The sequence below is a fragment of the Thalassophryne amazonica genome, chromosome 17 (assembly GCF_902500255.1).
Source record: "Thalassophryne amazonica chromosome 17, fThaAma1.1, whole genome shotgun sequence".
In the NCBI taxonomy this organism is placed as follows: Eukaryota; Metazoa; Chordata; class Actinopteri; order Batrachoidiformes; family Batrachoididae; genus Thalassophryne; species Thalassophryne amazonica.
In genome coordinates this window covers 63835665-63854339 of record NC_047119.1, presented here as the reverse complement: position 1 = coordinate 63854339, position 18675 = coordinate 63835665, and the positions used below count along the sequence as shown (strand labels likewise).

At 44.8% G+C, this 18675-nt stretch overlaps 1 protein-coding gene across 1 annotated transcript in view; it reads right to left on the bottom strand.

Moving 5' to 3' along the window:
• Positions 1 to 18675, bottom strand: part of megf10 (multiple EGF-like-domains 10) — a 220585-nt gene that overhangs the window by 163900 nt on the left and 38010 nt on the right. The window contains 3 exon segments of the mRNA XM_034191821.1: positions 8913 to 9005; positions 17051 to 17151; positions 17503 to 17604. Coding sequence (XP_034047712.1) covers positions 8913 to 9005; positions 17051 to 17151; positions 17503 to 17604 — 296 coding nt within the window.

Below are 18675 nucleotides of genomic sequence, written 5' to 3'. Positions count from 1 at the left end.
CAGTGAAAACCGTGAATGGCACGGCTGTTCCCTCCAACAGATGTCTCCACTCTTCGAGGGCCTCTTTCACAGCAAGGAGTTCCCGATTGCCGACGTCATAGTTCCGTTCAGCGGGGGTCAACCTGCGGGAAAAATAGGCACACGGGTGAAGGACCTTATCGGTCTTCCCGCTCTGGGAGAGCACCGCTCCTATCCCTGAGTCCGAGGCATCCACTTCAACCACTAACTGGCGGCTAGGATCGGGCTGCACCAGAACTGGTGCAGACGAAAAGCGCTGTTTCAACTCCTTGAACGCGGCTTCGCACCGATCCGACCAGGTGAAGGGGACTTTTGGAGAGGTCAGGGCTGTCAGGGGGCTAACTACCTGACTGTAGCCCTTAATGAACCTCCTGTAGAAATTAGCAAAGCCGAGGAACTGTTGCAGCTTCCTACGGCTTGTGGGTTGGGGCCAATCTCTCACCGCCGCAACCTTGGCCGGATCAGGGGCGACGGAGTTAGAGGAAATGATAAGCCCCAGGAAGGACAAAGAAGTGCGGTGGAATTCACACTTCTCGCCCTTCACAAACAGGCGGTTCTCCAACAACCGCTGCAGGACCTGACAGACATGCCGGACATGAGTCTCAGGATCCGGGGAAAAGATGAGTATATCGTCTAGATACACGAAGACGAACCGGTGCAGGAAGTCCCGCAAGACATCGTTTACCAACGCTTGGAAAGTCGCGGGAGCATTAGTGAGACCGAACGGCATGACCAGGTACTCAAAATGACCTAAGGGGGTGTTAAATGCCGTCTTCCATTCGTCTCCCTTCCGGATCCGAACCAAATGATACGCATTCCTAAGATCCAGCTTGGTGAAGATTTTGGCTCCATGCAAGGGGGTGAACACTGAATCCAACAAGGGCAACGGGTATCGGTTGCGAACCGTGATTTCGTTCAACCCCCTGTAATCAATGCATGGATGAAGCCCGCCACCTTTTTTACCCACAAAAAAGAAACCTGCACCCATCGGAGAGGTGGAATTCCGGATCAACCCGGCAGCTAATGAGTCCCGGATGTAGGTCTCCATTGATTCACGCTCCGGCCGTGAGAGGTTGTACAGCCTACTGGATGGGAACTCACTGCCTGGAACCAAATCAATGGCACAATCATACGGGCGGTGGGGAGGAAGCGTGAGAGCCAGATCCTTGCTGAACACGTCAGCGAGGTCATGGTACTCCGCCGGCACCGCCTTCAGATTGGGCGGGACTCGGACCTCCTCCTTAGCTTGGGAGCCGGGAGGAACCGAGGAACCTAGACACTCCCGATGGCAGGTTTCGCTCCACTGAACCACTACCCCGGACGGCCAATCGATCCGGGGATTGTGCTTCAGCATCCAGGGAAAACCCAAAACCACACGGGAGGTGGCCTGAGTCACAAAGAACTCGATCACCTCCCGGTGGTTACCTGACACCACCAGAGTTACTGGAGGTGTCTTATGCGTGATTGGTGGGAGTAGGGAGCCATCTAGCGCCCGAACCTGCACAGGCGAGGTAAGAGCCACCAGAGGGAGCCCTATCTCCCTGGCCCATCTACTGTCAAGCAGATTCCCCTCAGAGCCCGTGTCCACCAGTGCTGGGGCCTTCAGGGTTGAATCCTCAAACAGGATCGTGACTGGGAGTCGTGTAGCAATGTGGGTGTGTCCCACGTGAATGTTTTGGCCCACCCCTGGCCCAGTCTCTAGGGGTGGGCGTTTGGCGTTTGACCGCTCGGGGCAGTCTCTCACATGGTGCTCTATTGAACCACAAACAAGACACGCTCCGTGGGTCCATCTCCTCTGTGCATCTGGTGCCCTAAATGTTGCCCTACTCGTGTCCCTAGCTTCGTCAGTAGGGGGAGCTGTGACCCCACGGAGCGCAGGGGCTGTGGAGCGTGGGGAAGGCGGAGCTCGATCGGAACCGGAAGGGAGAGGGACGACGCGTGCCTGGCCACGCCCTTCGCCTCGTTCCCGACGGCGTTCTTCTAACCGGTTGTCGAGTCGTATGACCAGATCGATGAGCCCGTCTAAGTCCCGCGGTTCGTCCTTCGCCACCAGGTGCTCTTTTAGGACCAATGACAGTCCGTTTACAAAGGCGGCGCAGAGGGCAGTGCTATTCCAGCCGGATCTCGCCGCCGCGATGCGGAAGGCGACTGCATAGGCAGCTGCGCTCCGACGCCCCTGTCTCATTGACAGTAGCGCGGTTGAAGCGGACTCTCCTCTGTTGGGATGGTCGAACACCGTTCTGAGCTCCTGTACAAACCCAACGTATGTATGAAGGAGCCGTGAGTTCTGCTCCCAGAGCGCTGTAGCCCAAGCGCGTGCCTCCCCGCGAAGCAGATTTATTACATAAGCTACTTTGCTAGCATCAGTCGCGTACATCACGGGACGCTGTGCGAAGACGAGCGAACACTGCATCAGAAAATCCGCGCACGTCTCCACACAGCCTCCGTACGGTTCTGGAGGGCTTATGTATGCTTCTGGGGACGGAGGAAGGGACCGTTGAACGACCAGTGGAACGTCACTTTCACGCGCAGGGTCCTTGGGAGGGAGAGCCGCAGCGGCGCCCGAAGGGCGCGCCTCCACTTGTGCGGCGAAAGCCTCCACCCTGCGGTTTAGGAGAATGTGCTGCTCGGTCATTAAATCGATCCGAGAGGTGAAAGCGCTGAGGATCCGCTGCAACTCACCGATTACCCCTCCCGAAGCCGCCGACGCGCCTTGGTCTTCCATTGGCCGTTCAACAGCCGGTTGACGCCCCTCGGGGTCCATGACGCTGGCCGAGATATCCTGTTGTGAAAGTGTAGGTACACGGACCCACAACAGGGGGCGTAATGAACGGACAATGGAGAAAGGTGAATAACAAGTTTTACTGTTGTGAAACGAGCACAACGAATACAACAATTAACAATTTGGGGTCGAATCCGCTGGTGTCGTGTGGGCAGGCTCGAAGGTAGGAGACGTCCGTCTCAGTCGAACCGGAACCACCCAGATCTCCTCTGCCACCGAACCCTGGAAATACTGGAACCGCCAAGTCCCGAATTCCCAGGTGGCCACTGCCTCCGCTCGTCGGATCCGGTACTGCTGGCGGGAGAGAGCAACAACACACAGGTGTGGATGCGACAGCACCCAGTAACGGAGAGGGGAAGAGCCGCCTCCACCTCTTGTCAATATATAGCAGGAAGGTGAGTACTTATCCAAGCAATTTAGCTATCAGTAGTCAGCAGTCCTGAAAAGGTTTAACAAGTTTTAGCTGGTTATTCAGTATATGAATGCAGAGAACGTTACCTCAGTCTTAAGGCGATATCTCGGCACTGAGGTGGAGACGCCGTCCTGATGATATACCCCCGGGCTGAGTGGAGTCAGCTGTGTCCAGTAATGGGTGACAGCTGTCACCCTGACTGCTCTCGTACGGCGGCGGCGCCCTCTGGTGCCTGGAGCCCGCACTCCAGGCAGGGCGCCCTCTGGTGGTGGTGGGCCAGCAGTACCTCCTCTTCAGCGGCCCACACAACAGACACCCTCTCTACTTTTAAGATTAGCCTTAAAACTTTCCTTTTTGCTAAAGCTTATAGTTAGGGCTGGATCAGGTGACCCTGAACCATCCCTTAGTTATGCTGCTATAGACTTAGACTGCTGGGGGGTTCCCATGATGCACTGAGTGTTTCTTTCTCTTTTTGCTCTGTATGCACCACTCTGCATTTAATCATTAGTGATTGATCTCTGCTCTCTTCCACAGCATGTCTTTTTCCTGGTTCTCTCCCTCAGCCCCAACCAGTCCCAGCAGAAGACTGCCCCTCCCTGAGCCTGGTTCTGCTGGAGGTTTCTTCCTGTTAAAAGGGAGTTTTTCCTTCCCACTGTCGCCAAGTGCTTGCTCACAGGGGGTCGTTTTGACAGTTGGGGTTTTTCCGTAATTATTGTATGGCTTTGACTTACAATATGAAGCGCCTTGGGGCAACTGTTTGTTGTGATTTGGTGCTATATAAATAAAATTGATTTGATTTGATTTGGCACTTGTTCGACTCAGTTGCACCTTGTTGCCAAATCTACTGACTTGGAACAAGTCAGGATTTTTAATTTTTTTTTTTTTTTTATTAATTTAATGAGACTTTTATTTTACAGGTAAGACTTTTCCCGTCACGCTGCACAGACAAGAGGAGCCGCGGTGATCTGTACGAGTGAGCACAAAGACCAGACACAACAATAAGCTCTTTGATTACAGGCCTGAAAGCTGAACTCAGCAGGAACACACCCTGTGGGCTCCTCGTGCACATCAGCGTGCACACAACACAACACAGCCCAAAACCGAATATAGCTCACATCACACATTAAAGGTCTTAATGACAATTTCACGTCACAGCTGTGGGAGCTAAGTGATGCTAAAGTTAGCCTCAGGCTTTTGGTCTTGCTGAGACTCCTGATGTGTCGGAGACAAACGCCTGGCAACGTGAGAGCGGACGTCCAAAACTGTTTTTCTCCAAACAGTTTTTTCACTTAATACCAACTAGGGACGGGTATCATACTCAAATTTTCAATACCGATACCAATGCTGATACTTTGACTTTGATACCAAGTCCTGAATATTTTTGATGATACAATTTTTTTTAATCTGTTTGAACAAAAAGAATACTACATTGCACATTGAAGTACAAACCTTTGCTTTATATTTCAGCTCCTTAATAAATGGACTGCATTTATATAGTGCTTTTCCAATCTATATCAGAAGCTCAAAGCGCTTTACAATGATGCTTCACATTCATACATTCACACAGCCACACTCACACACCAATGGTACATTCAAAACAGTTTTGTCAGGGTTTTACCCGGATCCTGGTTTTAATTCTGTTTTTAACTAATTCCCATGTGTGAGTTTTTTCCGCAGATGGCGCCCTCAGTTGTTTTCCACACCTGGAGCGGATGAGTGGCTGATGTGTGACAGACTATTTAAACCCTGACTTTCCAATCAGTAGTTGCCAGATTCTTCCATGATTCTAGAGCCACGCCAGATTCTCCCTGATGATCAATGATCCAGGACATTCCATGAGACTCCTCAAGCCTAAGACTTCCAAGAGACTTACCAGACGCTTCCATGATCCAGACTGTCCGAGCCTGACTCCTCTTTGTGACCTTGACCACGTCTTCCTGCTGCTTCCAATCACCCAAGACGTCGGAGCTTTCCGCAGCTAAGCTCAAGGTAACCTGGACAGCTCTCTAATTCCTGTATTAGAGCGAACTGTCTTTCCTGGAGTTCCAGGCGCTTCCTGCACGGCTTCCACGCTGCCCTGGTCCCTGGATACCTGCACAGTAACGCCACTTTGGAACTCTAAGGCTCTCTGCTCAGAGTGCAGCTCTGCTCAGTGGGATCCTGTGCTCACTCATTCCTGTCTGTGACTGTGCTAAGATAAAGAACTGTTCCAAGAGCTCTTCCTAAGAACTGCATGAATTCTGACATCAACTGTTTAAAGCTAGAGTACCGGCAATCTTCAGTAGATAAAATATAGTCTGAAGTTTAATATATATAAACTACATCATATTTAGAACCCATTAAATTTTGGGGGGAATTTTTAATTTGTGGGAACATACATAATTTGAGGGAAATCCATAGCGTATTTCGACCCAGCGACCGTCAAAACCTGCAGACGAATTCAAGCCGGAAGTGCATCTGCACTTGCGCACATGCACTTAATAACTCAGATAATCAGATAATAACAGACTCGGATAATAACCATAACTGTACACCGTCAGACACCAGTCACCACGCAACTCACCTGTCCAAAAGCAGCGCTGCAAAATCCTCGTGAGTTCGATCGCCAGTCTTCTAGCTAGCTGCTAGTGGTGAAACCCCCCCCCACGTGACCTGTGACATCACCCCGATGGCGTCGTGGCTTTCGAATTTTTGGCACGTGCCAATAATTCAGAATTTGTTTAGATACGGACAAATTTTAATCATGTTCAGACTAATATTTTGGGAATCCTTTATATTCACACTGAAGAACAAAATTACTTTGGTCTCCATCAAAATTCTAACAATCGTCTCAATTTCAATATGCTTCCTGGCACTCTAGCTTTAAGAGCCCAGCTGTCTAAGTCCTGCTTAATTGGAACTGTGTCACAACACGCAGCACTTGACCTCTGACCTCTGGATACAATTTATGAACTGTGAATGATTCCTGAAAAGCAAACCTTATTTCCTAAGAAGAGAACATTATTTCCAGATCTCTGAAGAATCCTGTGTTAAGCCTTTTATGAACAGTGACTGTTTTAAGGCTTCAGTGTTACGAGTGCATTCACTCACCGGTTGTGTCTTCATTCCCCTAGTTCCTGGTGTTGGAGGCAAGCGTTCTACCTGGTCCTGAACCCTGAACCCCTGTTATCAGTTCTCCTTCAAGACTGGCTAGGGATACTGCAGCTCCCTACTTTCACCACCATTCTGCAGGCACCCCCGGTGCAGCATCTTGATTTTTATTCTTATAAATAAATATCTTTTCCTTTGTAATCTTTCCCGTGTCCTGCTCCCTAGCATTTGGGTCCATTGCCTAATACGGTCCAGTTCCGCCCGGACCTCTAACCATAACAAGTTTACCGACAATATTTTTTTCACTTGGGGGGTTTCCACAGCAGATTCGTTGTGGATCAGCATGTTTAATTGGCACATGTTTTTCGCCTGATGTAACACCACATTACATGGAGAAACTGGCAGTGGTGGGGTTTGAACCAGGAACTTAAACTGAAACCAAGCACACTAACCAATTGGCCACCACAAACTGGAGCACCACGCTCATAGAACACAAACCTCTGCCAACACTAGTTTCTAATTCGACACATTTTTACCTTGGAAAAAAAATGTCAAGGTCAAACCTTGTTAGAAGTGGCTTTTCATGAGCATGTGATCAAATGTCAGGAGTGTGCATTTAGTTCATGCACTTGAATCAAATTTTTATGTGGTGTTGTCGGGTTTTTTTTTTTTTCAACTTTTTGGTTTCTGAATTCTTTTTCAGACAGTTTTCACAGAACATTGGTTATCTCTGCTGTGCACAATTTGTCACTGGCTTTTTGATAACTGGAAGACAGACAAACAGGCATAAAATTGGAACCTTCATCCAAAAAATGAGAGTGACTGAGGCACTTTTGATTGAGATAGGCAGTGGCTTGCAAAACCCTTGGTATTTAACGCGTTTTAATTTATTTATGCCATTTCAAATATAAAAAGTAAATCAGGCTTCTCAGTATAAAACTTAACTCAACGTCAAACCAAATCTCTACAACTTGATATAAATTAATTAAAAATATAAAAGCCAAGATGATGGGTTGCATAAATAATAAATTTGGTATCGATTGATTTTTAATTTTTCAACACCCAGCCTGAATACTAACACATTATGAAAGGTGCCACAATAATCAGGGGTACACATAACTGGTACTCATGGTGCTTGTGCGTGCTAAAAATAAATTATGCGTAGCAGAAAACACGAGGAAAGCACTTCATAAGAGGAAAGCAATGACAGATTTTAGGAAAAGTGTTTCCCTCTGCTGTGCATCAATGATGATTAGCACACACGAACACGAGTACCAGTGCACCCCTGAATTGTTAACTGTAAAATCGCTCCTAGTGCAGAGTGAAAGATCTACAGTCCATTCCAGGAACAAACACACAGAGACAATTACTCACTCCCATATAATCTGCTTGTTCTTGGATTCTGGGAGGAAAGGGAAGTCCCCGAGAAAACCCATGCATCCACGTGGGAAACATACGGCAAACACCACACACAACAACCGTAATCAAACCCAGGACCTTGTCTGGGAGCTTTAATTGCATCCACCACTGTACTGGATCCCACCTGGCAGCCAGCAGTCCATCCCCACCTCCTCCAACCAGGAACAGACTCAACTCAAACCAGTAAGCAGGGAGATGAGGAACAGGGCATGAAACTGGCACCATGCTTCCTTTGCACACACTCACACTATTGACTGGACAAACCCTCCGTGACATCATCCAAAGGCTTTCTGAGGAGCGGTTTTGAAGCTCCAACGGGGCAGTGACACCATTTTACTAAATTGCCTTTGGCATGTTCAGAATCTAATTGGTTTAATATGTAAACTTCTAAAATTTCTGTATTATTTAAAGATATTGAGTATGTTTTGCAAAAAAAATATCATTTATTCTGAACGCGCTCATCACGTCACGCTGTCACATGGCTCGCTGCCCAAAACCACAAGTAAATGCTCACCCTGTGGCAAACACTGCACACAGTCCTTGTACACATCCTGCACCACCCTCACATACTTCTCTTCCACTCCAGATTTCGCTATACCATCCCGCAACTCTTCTCTGGGCACCCTGACATAAGTGTACACACCTTGACACTTGCACAAACATGATCCCCCCCACTGGCACTCAATCTCCCACAGCAAACATTGCATCTGTAGTGCTCCTTCCCACTAAAGCGATTTAACTACAGCGTGACGAGAGGTCAGCTCTGAGCCCCACCCCCCGAGCAGCACAGGGTTCTGCAAACAGCAAACTAGCACCATGATGTAAAGTCAGAGTTATGAACATTCACACTCAGTCAACCAACAAGGGCCAAAGTGCCTGATTTTCTGCACGAACCTTCTATGTCCAATATTTCTGGCTCGAACTTTTCACCAAACTGAAAACAACTGAAATCATTTGTGAGCAACAAACCAACTAACTCCAGTGTATTTATTACTGTTTGGTTATAATGTTGTCATCTCCACTGGGTTTAACACACGGTACAGACTAGGGGACGTTTATCCGAGAATGCGTCAGAGAAAAACCAGGCAGGAGGCAAACGGCACCAGAATCTGTTTTTCCTTTTCTACGTTTGGAGTCGATTCACACAAACCGAACTGACGCACACAGACAGGAACAGCTGTGAGGACTTACCGCTGGAGCAGTTGGAGCCCCCCCAGCCCGGCTCACACTGGCAGGTGTTTGGGGCCACGCAGCGACCGTGCACACAACTCTCTGCACAATGAGCTACACACACACACACACACACACACACACACACACACACACACACACACACACACACACACACACACACACACACACACACACACAAATACATCAGCATTAAATTATTATTTAGACGCCTCCTCAACAAGCAAAGAAACCAGAAACTTTGTTGGCAAAAGTACGACATACAGTAAAGGTCTTTAAATATTTGGTGTCTGTTCGGCACCACAATGTACTTTAAATCAAACGATGTGCTTCTTATTTAGCTTTAATTCAAGAGGTTTAACAAAAATATCACATTGCACATTTAGGAATTACAGCCACTTTTATACATGGTCCATGTTCAGAGCCCAAAAGTAAACGGACAGATGTAAGTATTATTCTTAATACAAATGATCACTTTTACAGCGAGTTTTATTTGAAGACGTCAGCGGATGAAAACAGCAACATTTCACAATCACCGAATATGTCATTAACCTCACTGACATCAATTAATATGAAATACAAACAGTACAGTACTGTTTGGTAAATCTGTGTGGAGAATGCAACTCGCAAAAACTGCAAGAAAGGAACGAGTGAGCGACAGAAACTGCACGCCGCACGACTTCAATCTGCTCTATCAACCAGTTAAACAGCTTCATAGCAGAGTAGAAGAGAGAAGGACTTTCTTAAAGATTCAGCCACAGTTTGCCAGAAGACACATGGGAGACTCAACATGTAAATTTAAATGAGGACAACAGGGAGGGAGCTGAAACTCCAAAGCTGAAAGATCTAGAGAAGATCTGTATGGAGGAGTGGACCAAAATCCTTGTTGCAGTGTGTGCAAACTTGATCAAGAACTACAGGAAACGTCTGACCTCTGTAATGTCAGACAAATGTTTCTGTACCAGTTGTAAAGCTCTGTTTTTCTTGGGGGTCAAATACTTATTTTCCCCACTATATGATGCTATATATATATATATATATATATATATATATATATATATATATATATATATATATATATATATAAATAAAATGACAGATGTTGCTGCTGTGAGGTAAATACAATGGCACTCAGTTAATTTGAGGAAACAAGTGGCACTGGTGGACGCCTGAGTGGCGACTGCAAAAAAAACAAAACAGATTAATGGAGTCATTTGCTATTGATTCTGGGATTTGCAATGGATTATGGGATGAGTAGTTCCTTCATTTTTTTAATCAAAATCATTTTTTTTTGTGTGGTCTTTTTTCTTCTCCTAGCTTAAAAGTCTTTATTTCAGGATTTCCTGAAATGTCAATGAAGAAAACAATTGGGATTTTTACTTCTGGAACTGGAGCACTTAAAAAAAATGTTGTGCTTGATTCCAGAGCTGAACCAATATTACTGCAGGTTTTTGTATCTTAAAAGGTTCTTGATTTCCTGGCTGCTCCTCTTTCTTTTATGTAACATTTACTTGGAGCACCACCGAAAGTACGTGAACCAAAACAGTCTCCTCCACCGATAATCGATTTCCTGAGTTCACACTCTACCGTGAAACGTCAGTTGCTTTAGCTGAATCGATGTCCTTTGTGATGTGGAACTTCCAGGCCGCCTGGACTGTTTGGCTTCGGCTGCGATCATTAAGCTTTCAGAGAAGTGATGAAGAGCGCAGTGACACTCCGAGCATGTGACGGTCGCTCATGACAACAGAGCCTTTAAGCGCTCAGATTAAAGTGGGGTCTGTCCTCTGCAGGCGCACATCATAACTTCACAGAAAACAACTGCTGCTAACGCCCCGTCTTCCTCACCATTGTCTTCCTCCCTCACATAGTTTCTCACACTGCTGCTGCTGGACAACAGGTGCTGACCGCTGTGCCATCTGTTTTCCGCTGAGCTGCACTCCTGGTCAGGACTGAAGGGGGCGGGGGGGCGGGGTTGTAAGGCCAAACACTGGACAACAAACAAGGACTCACTCCAAGCACAATGACCACAACAATATGATCGGTGCATCTCATCAGACTGTGCCTCGGGCAGTGGGGTGGCACACACTCTGCACGCACGCACGTCATGCCACGCCGTACGAGTTGCAGCAAAAGGAAGAGTGCAAGAGGCCGAATCTGTTCATCAAGTTCCGCTGGTTGTGAGGACATCCTGGGAAATGTTTTTCAGGCTTTTGTGACATCATTTCATGACTCGATTGTGACATCACCATGATGCCACTTACACAGTGGAATGACAAATGATTAACTGATCAACATAAGCTTTAGCAGCAATGTGCTCTACGGGTTTGGGGAGATATAAAAATATGTTTTTCACACTATATTTTTAACAACTTTAAATGGAAATGGACTCCATTTACATAGCACTTTTCCCTCCAAATCAGAAGCTCAAAGCGCTTTCAGGCCCTGTCACACTGATGATTTAGCCTGCGTATGCCAACCATATTCAAAACACTGGCACGCGCTGCCACACGTCTAATAAATTAATGCAGCTGTCACACCTTAAAGATGGTTTGGGTCAGTACTGCACGGGGTGGTATGGGTCAGAAACACTTTTTTATCTTGGTGGACCATTTTCATTGTGTACAGAATGCTGATGAGTCGACTGGCTGTGGTAAACGCTGCCATGCATGAATGGAGTGCTGTGATGATTTAAAATTTGAAAGTGCCAGTGAACCGTGGTCAGGTGTGAGCAGACGTGAATGCTGTGAATGTTGTGTGTCGGCACCGACAGATCACAGCGACGGCGCTTTAAAAGTTTAAAGAGTTACAGTGCTTCATTCAGCTCTGGTCACACCTGATCAATCAGGTCGTCTGATGATCACACCTACAGCGACGGCGCTTTAAAAGTTTAAATCATCACAGCATTTCTGTGTGATCAGAGCACGACACCGGCATCCTCTGAGAAATGCACCTGCAGCAGAAAAAACACTGAGGGACTTGCTTTAAAATGTTATGTTTCCAGCCACGACAATGAAATGAAGTATTTCCAGACATCGTTTTCCAAAATCAGGAGAATTGAAGTTTTTTCAGACATCGTTTTCCACAATCGGGAGAATTGAAGTATTTTCAGACATCGTTTTCCAAAATCAGGAGAATTGAAGTATTTTCAGATGTCATTTTCCAAAATCAGGAGTTTTATGTGGATACTTGTCCATCAGGCTGTGATGATGGATCGGACTGAAGCAAACAGGTAATATTTACTCCGTGGGTGAATGAAACAGTCTGTCTGCAATGAGGACTGCAGGTTTCAGCCAGTCAGTGGACAGCATTAATGGACGTATTTAGACTTAGTAAATTACAAGAAACATGTGCCAACAATCACATAACTTACCTATAACTTATGTCCCGCATGTGAGGGACATATGAGTCACAAGTAGGCATGCGTTGAAAATTTTCAGCATGCCCAAAACTTTTCAAGGAGTTCAGTGTACTAGGACTTATATCAGCGAGCTTCAACGTGCTTCAGCGTGCTCTTCCCATATAAAAAAACTTACCCTTAACTTATTAGATTTATGCCAGCGTATTTTAATACAGTTGGCATATGCTGGCGAAATTGTCAAGGTGTGACAGGGCCTTTACAATGATGCCTCACATTCACCCATTCACACTGATTGTCAGGGTGCTGCCATGCAAGGCGCTCACGACACACCAGGAGAAACTTGGGGTTTAAGGACCTCACCCACGGAGAGATTGGGGTTTGAACCGTTGATTCTCTGGTCTCAAGACCAATGCTTTAACCACTACAAGATCATGTCCCCAAAGTTTCACCTTGACCTTTGACCTATATGCTTCAAAGTTAATCATGTGGAGACACTCACCCACATGCACACACACAAACGCCACATGGACATGTTCTCCCGCACGTGAACTGGAATCATGCATGTGCAGTGAGAACGTGCGTGCCAAACACTTTCTCCAAACTGTACGTGTTTTTCAAAATAAGTCTGAAAATATGAAGCGAAAAAAAAAAAAGAGACAGAATTTAATGGAAAAGCAAAAAGCCAATGTCACATAATTTCTATTTCTTATGATCATTAAAAAACATTTAAGTTCACACATGCATGATGCACACACACACACACACACACACACACACACACACACACACACACACACACACACACACACACACACACACACACACACACACACACACACACACACACAGTCTTGGAAAATTAGAAAAATTGCTATGTTTAACACTGAAAGAATTTTCAAAAATTGATAACTGTCACAAAAGATCAACTTTCTTTCATATTTGAGAGTATTTTGTAGGATGGTATCATTTATCAAATGACAATGTTTGATCTGGATCTGATTCAGATTATAGATTTTATAGCCATTTAAATGTAACATTGAAAACCCCATTTAAAGTATATTTTACATTATATTACATTAACCCTCTGGGGTCCAAGGGCATTTTTTGGACAGTTTACTCGCCTGGCATAAATGTTTTATTATTGCTGTTAACAGCTCTCCCTGCATCCCACAATCAAGTTTTATGTCTCTTTTTTTCAGGACAACCTGTTCTTTCATAATATATATACTTTGTTGTGTTTTATAAGTGTAATAAAGGTTTACAATCAGAAATAAAGGAAAAGATAAAGCGAAAAATAATTTTCCACACACATTTATTCAAAACACACAGCAAACTATAATAAACAACTGTTTTGACACTATAAAGGTAATTTGAGGTCTTGTGTGAAAGACTGTACAACAAAAATGTTCAAAAAATAAACACAAATGCACATTTTGAACAATATATACAAAATGGTCTATGCGTTTATGCTCCAGTCTGAGGAGCGGCCCCTCTCCCTCACCCCATTGATAAATAGTGCTTTATGCCAGAGAGTTATCCAGAGCCACAGAGTTATCCAGTAACATTCAAATGCAAACTAGTGGAGCAATCCTGATAGTTACACACTCTTTGTTTGAGCATGTGAGATTGTCATACGAGGCTCTCCGTGTGCTTTCACTTTGGCTGTGCGTAATGGCGCAGTGCTCTTTGGTGGAGTTAGGGAGGCTATTCAAACGGGCCAACTAGTAACGTATCAGTCCTGAAAACAATCTTTGGTTTAACACGTGAGGTAAATCTGCCCTACGATTGGATTTTGGAAAATCATGTAACGGTGAACCAATTCCGATTGGACACTCACATTCCGCACGTCATCACACAGCTTCTATGAGGAGTACAAAGATGGCCGACGGTGGATCGAAAGTCTGCGGACTTAAATTTTCAGCAAAAAAAAAAAAAAGTAAATTTCTATCTCATATCATTAAAAAGTTATTTATAATTTAGTAAAGCTTGGTCCCAGCCGTCGTATACAACGGCGTCAATCAAATGTGCCCCAATCACTTTCATATTTGAAATGAGATGCATCCACATTGATTCAGATCTGATCCGGATTGTGGATTTTGTGGACATCTGAATTTAATATCGAAAAGCCCAGTTGGTTACATTTTGCATTATATCTCAAACTAAAGCATCTCAGTCACTCTCATATTTCTGTTATGGATTTACCTCCACAACCAAAATTGGATAGAGGTTCCAATTTAAAGTGCCAAAAAGCAATGACAAATTGTGCACAATGACAAATTGTGTACGAGGTCTGTCCGTAAAGTATAGGTCCTTTTTATTTTTTTCAAAAACTATATGGATTTCATTCATATGTTTTTACGTCAGACATGCTTGAACCCTCGTGCGCATGTGTGAGTTTTTCCACGCCTGTCGGTGGCGTCATTCGCCTGTGAGCACTCCTTGTGGGAGGAGTCGTCCAGCCCCTCGTCGGAATTCCTTTGTCTGAGAAGTTGCTGAGAGACTGGCGCTTTGTTTGATCTAAATTTTTTCTAAACCTGTGAGACACATCGAAGTGGACATGGTTCGAAAAATTAAGCTGGTCTTCAGTGAAAATTTTAACAGCTGATGAGAGATTTTGAGGTGATACTGTCGCTTTAAGGACTTTTCACGGTGCGAGACGTCGCGCAGCGCTCTCAGGCGGCGTCATCAGCCTGTTTCAAGCTTAAAACCTCCACATTTCAGGCTCTATTGATCCAGGACGTCGTGAGAGAACAGAGAAGTTTCAGAAGAAGTCGGTTTCAGCATTTTATCCGGATATTCCACTGTTAAAGGAGATTTTTTTAATGAAAAAAAAATTTTAAAAATTGTGCCGCTGCGCCGCGTCAGCTGCGTCCCGACGCGCGGACCCGTCCGCACGTCTTTCATTAAAAAAATCTCCTTTAACAGTGGAATATCCGGATAAAATGCTGAAACCGACTTCTTCTGAAACTTCTCTGTTCTCTCACGACGTCCTGGATCAATAGAGCCTGAAATGTGGAGGTTTTCAGCTTGAACAGGCTGACGACGGCGCCTGGGAGCGCTGCGCGACGTCTCGCACCGTGGGAAGTCCTTAAAGCGACAGAATCACCTCAAAATCTCTCATCAGCTGTTAAAATTTTCACTGAAAACCAGCTTAATTTTTCGAACCATGTCCACTTCGATGTGTCTCACAGGTTTAGAAAAAATTTTGATCAAACAACGCGCCAGTCTCTCAGCAACTTCTCAGACAAAGGAATTCCGACGAGGGGCTGGACGACTCCTCCCACAAGGACTGCTCACAGGCGAATGACGTCACCGACAGGCGTGGAAAAACTCACGCACGCGCACGAGGGTGCAAGCATGTCTGACGTAAAAACATATGAATGAAATCCATATAGTTTTTGAAAAAAATAAAAAGGACCTATACTTTACGGACAGACCTCGTACATTAAAAGCCAAGTGGCCTCTATATTTGTAACTTTGATCACAGTGAAACTGGGGAAAGCTGATATTTACCTTTTGGTATGTTTATGTATTTTGCATCAGTCTAGAGCCGTGGATGCCCACGGGCAATGCGCTAGTATCAATATAACATACCACATCCATCCTGAGCACTGTGTGCACAAACATGTCACCATCTCAGCCGCACCAGTGGCGCTGAACATCCGTGAAAGTGCTGTGTGGTATTCACGTGCAAATCCTCGCGCCTGCAAAGACTGCGTCAGCAGTGCTCGACTTTTGCGTGTGTGCTGCGCGCCATGTCAGTGGCTCTCGCACAGTATGTGTGCGGACTGTTCAAGATTTGTAGCTGTATTTTCACCACCACTCCAGAAGGCATTCAGCAGACAGTCGGATATCATGCGCACGTGTTGGGAGGATCAACTCAATAAGAATCCATATGATAAAGTTATCACCTTCTCGCCTCTTTTTGTGTGATTTTTCGCACCAGCTGCACGTCAGTGAGATACTAGCTTAACTGCTGATGAAACAGACACAAAATCGTACTATAACTCATTCAAAGTTGTCACGGTCACCTTGGTGGCTCCCCTTGCTCATCTCCTTCTTGGTTGTGTTGTAGTTTTAATCTGCGTTGTGTTGTTTTGTTTTGTTTTTTACTTTTCCGCACCATCAAACACACGTTCACTTTTCTTTCAGGCTTTAGTCCTGGTAACATAAAAAATATATACATGTACAAAGAACAGCCGCCACTCTCCAGTGTCCATTCACACGTGTGGGTGTGTCCAGGTAGGACACACCCACTCCTTCCTAACCTATACGCCCTCAAGTGGTGACATACTCACATTACAGTTGGCACTGAGTAAAATAAAAACAAAAGGAACATGACACAAATCTCAGTGGAGATCATAAAACACATCACCCTGTTACACACGGTCAATCAGGTTTTCTTTGTCTCAAGAAAACTGTCTGTAAAAGTGATAATTTACTGTAAATTCAAAGTGTACCAATTATTATTATTATTATTATTATTATTATTATTATTATTATGATTAGTCTGATGAACATTTTGCTTTTTATTTCACTACTGTATTTGAAAGTAATTTGTTTTGTTGTTGTTTATTAAATATTCTCATTTTAAAAAAAATTGGCTCGTGTGTTTATTTATGATCAAATTTAAAAATTTTGTCCAATAAATATCCTGTGTTTAGAAATTAAGGGGGCCAATAATTCCCAACAGGATTGTCAGTGTGTGTGTGTGTGTGTGTGTGTGTGTGTGTGTGTGTGTGTGTGTGTGTGTGTGTGTGTGTGTGGTGTAATGTCTCACGGGCACAAATCTCGCCGCTCTCGTAGAATCCTGGGCAGCACTGTGACTTCCGCCGGTACATGGTCTTCTCCCCTCGACGGTAGGCTGTGCGATAGCTCACCCTGCACATCAGCAGGAAGTGATGTCACAGAGGGACATGGCACCGCTTCAGGAAATAGTTTACACAGACAGTAAACACAAACATTTGCCGTCTTTGGCTCTTGGAGGTGTCTACACTGCGATTTGCAATCAGTTCAGGTCTCGAAGAAATGATTTATTTCTTTGTTTATTAAATGGAAAGCCAACGCTGCTGCCACGCCCCCTTACAGAAGAGAGGTGGAGCAGGACGGACTCAGTGGTGTGTGTGTGTGTGTGTGTGTGTGTGTGTGTGTTCTGTGATTGGGGTCTGGGACACACAGATTTGTAGTCTGCTCGATGCGTCTTTGACCAGCTGTGTGTAAACATGTCCTCACCTGTGTCTTGTGCACTTGAACCAGTTGAGGATATCTGCACAGCTGGTGTAATAGATCTGATCGTAGGGGTGCGCGTACGATTCCTGCACCGTAACAGAGTAGCTGAAAGACAGAAAAGACAGAAAAGACACGTGAGACACGAGGAGCACCTTTTGTCACTCATGGGACCTGGAAACGGATCAGGTCGTGAAGGATGGAGGTTCTCTGGGACCTTAGCTGTGCTCAGAGGAGTGTGGAGGCTCCGTGAAGCTCCGTGGAGCTCAGCTTCAACATCAACAACGTTTTCTTTGTCACAGTCCAGATTAATTCTAAAAACCTCTGACCAAGAACTGTTACTTTAAATGTCTACTCGGTTCAAGGCTTCAAAGCTTTACAACGTTTCAGTTTGTCATTTTATTTATTAGTGGAATTTATATGAAATCTCATGTGAGAAGAAAGTGTTTTAACAGTGGTTACGAACTGTACGTGAAAACAGACGTGCTTCTGAAGTATTTTTCCATTTTATGAAATGCTCTCGCACAAACAGTTTGAGAATGTTAGACCTAACATTCTGAGAACATTTAAAAAACAGTTACTTTTTGGTTCCCAGAAGGTTTGACAATAAATTAGCACAAACATTTTCAGAACATTAGGCCTAACATTCTGGGAACATTTAAAAAAAATATATTTTTGGTTCCCAGAACATTTGGCAATAACAGAAGCACAAACATTTTGAGAACGTTAGTCTTAACATTCTGGGAACATTTAAGAAACAGTTTCTTTTTGGTCCCCAGAACGTTTGACAATAACATTAGCACAAACATTTTGAGAACATTAGGCCTAACGTTATGGGAACATTTAAAAAAAATAATTTTTGGTTCCCAAAACATTTGGCAATAACATAAGCACAAATGTTTTGAGAACGTTAGGCCTAATGCTCTGGGAACATTTAAGAAACAGTTTCTTGTTGGTTCCCAGAACATTTGACAATAACATAAGCACAAATGTTTTGAGAATGTAAAGGTGCGTTTACACATAAGACGCGTTATGCGAATGTCATTTTTCTGTCATTCGTGACACATTCCTGACATTCTTAATGTGACTTAACGCATCTGAACAGGTTTCTTAATAGTGCGTGTTGGTGTGATATTCTTGATATTCGTGGATCATGTTTTTGCCTGTCAAAAAATCTTC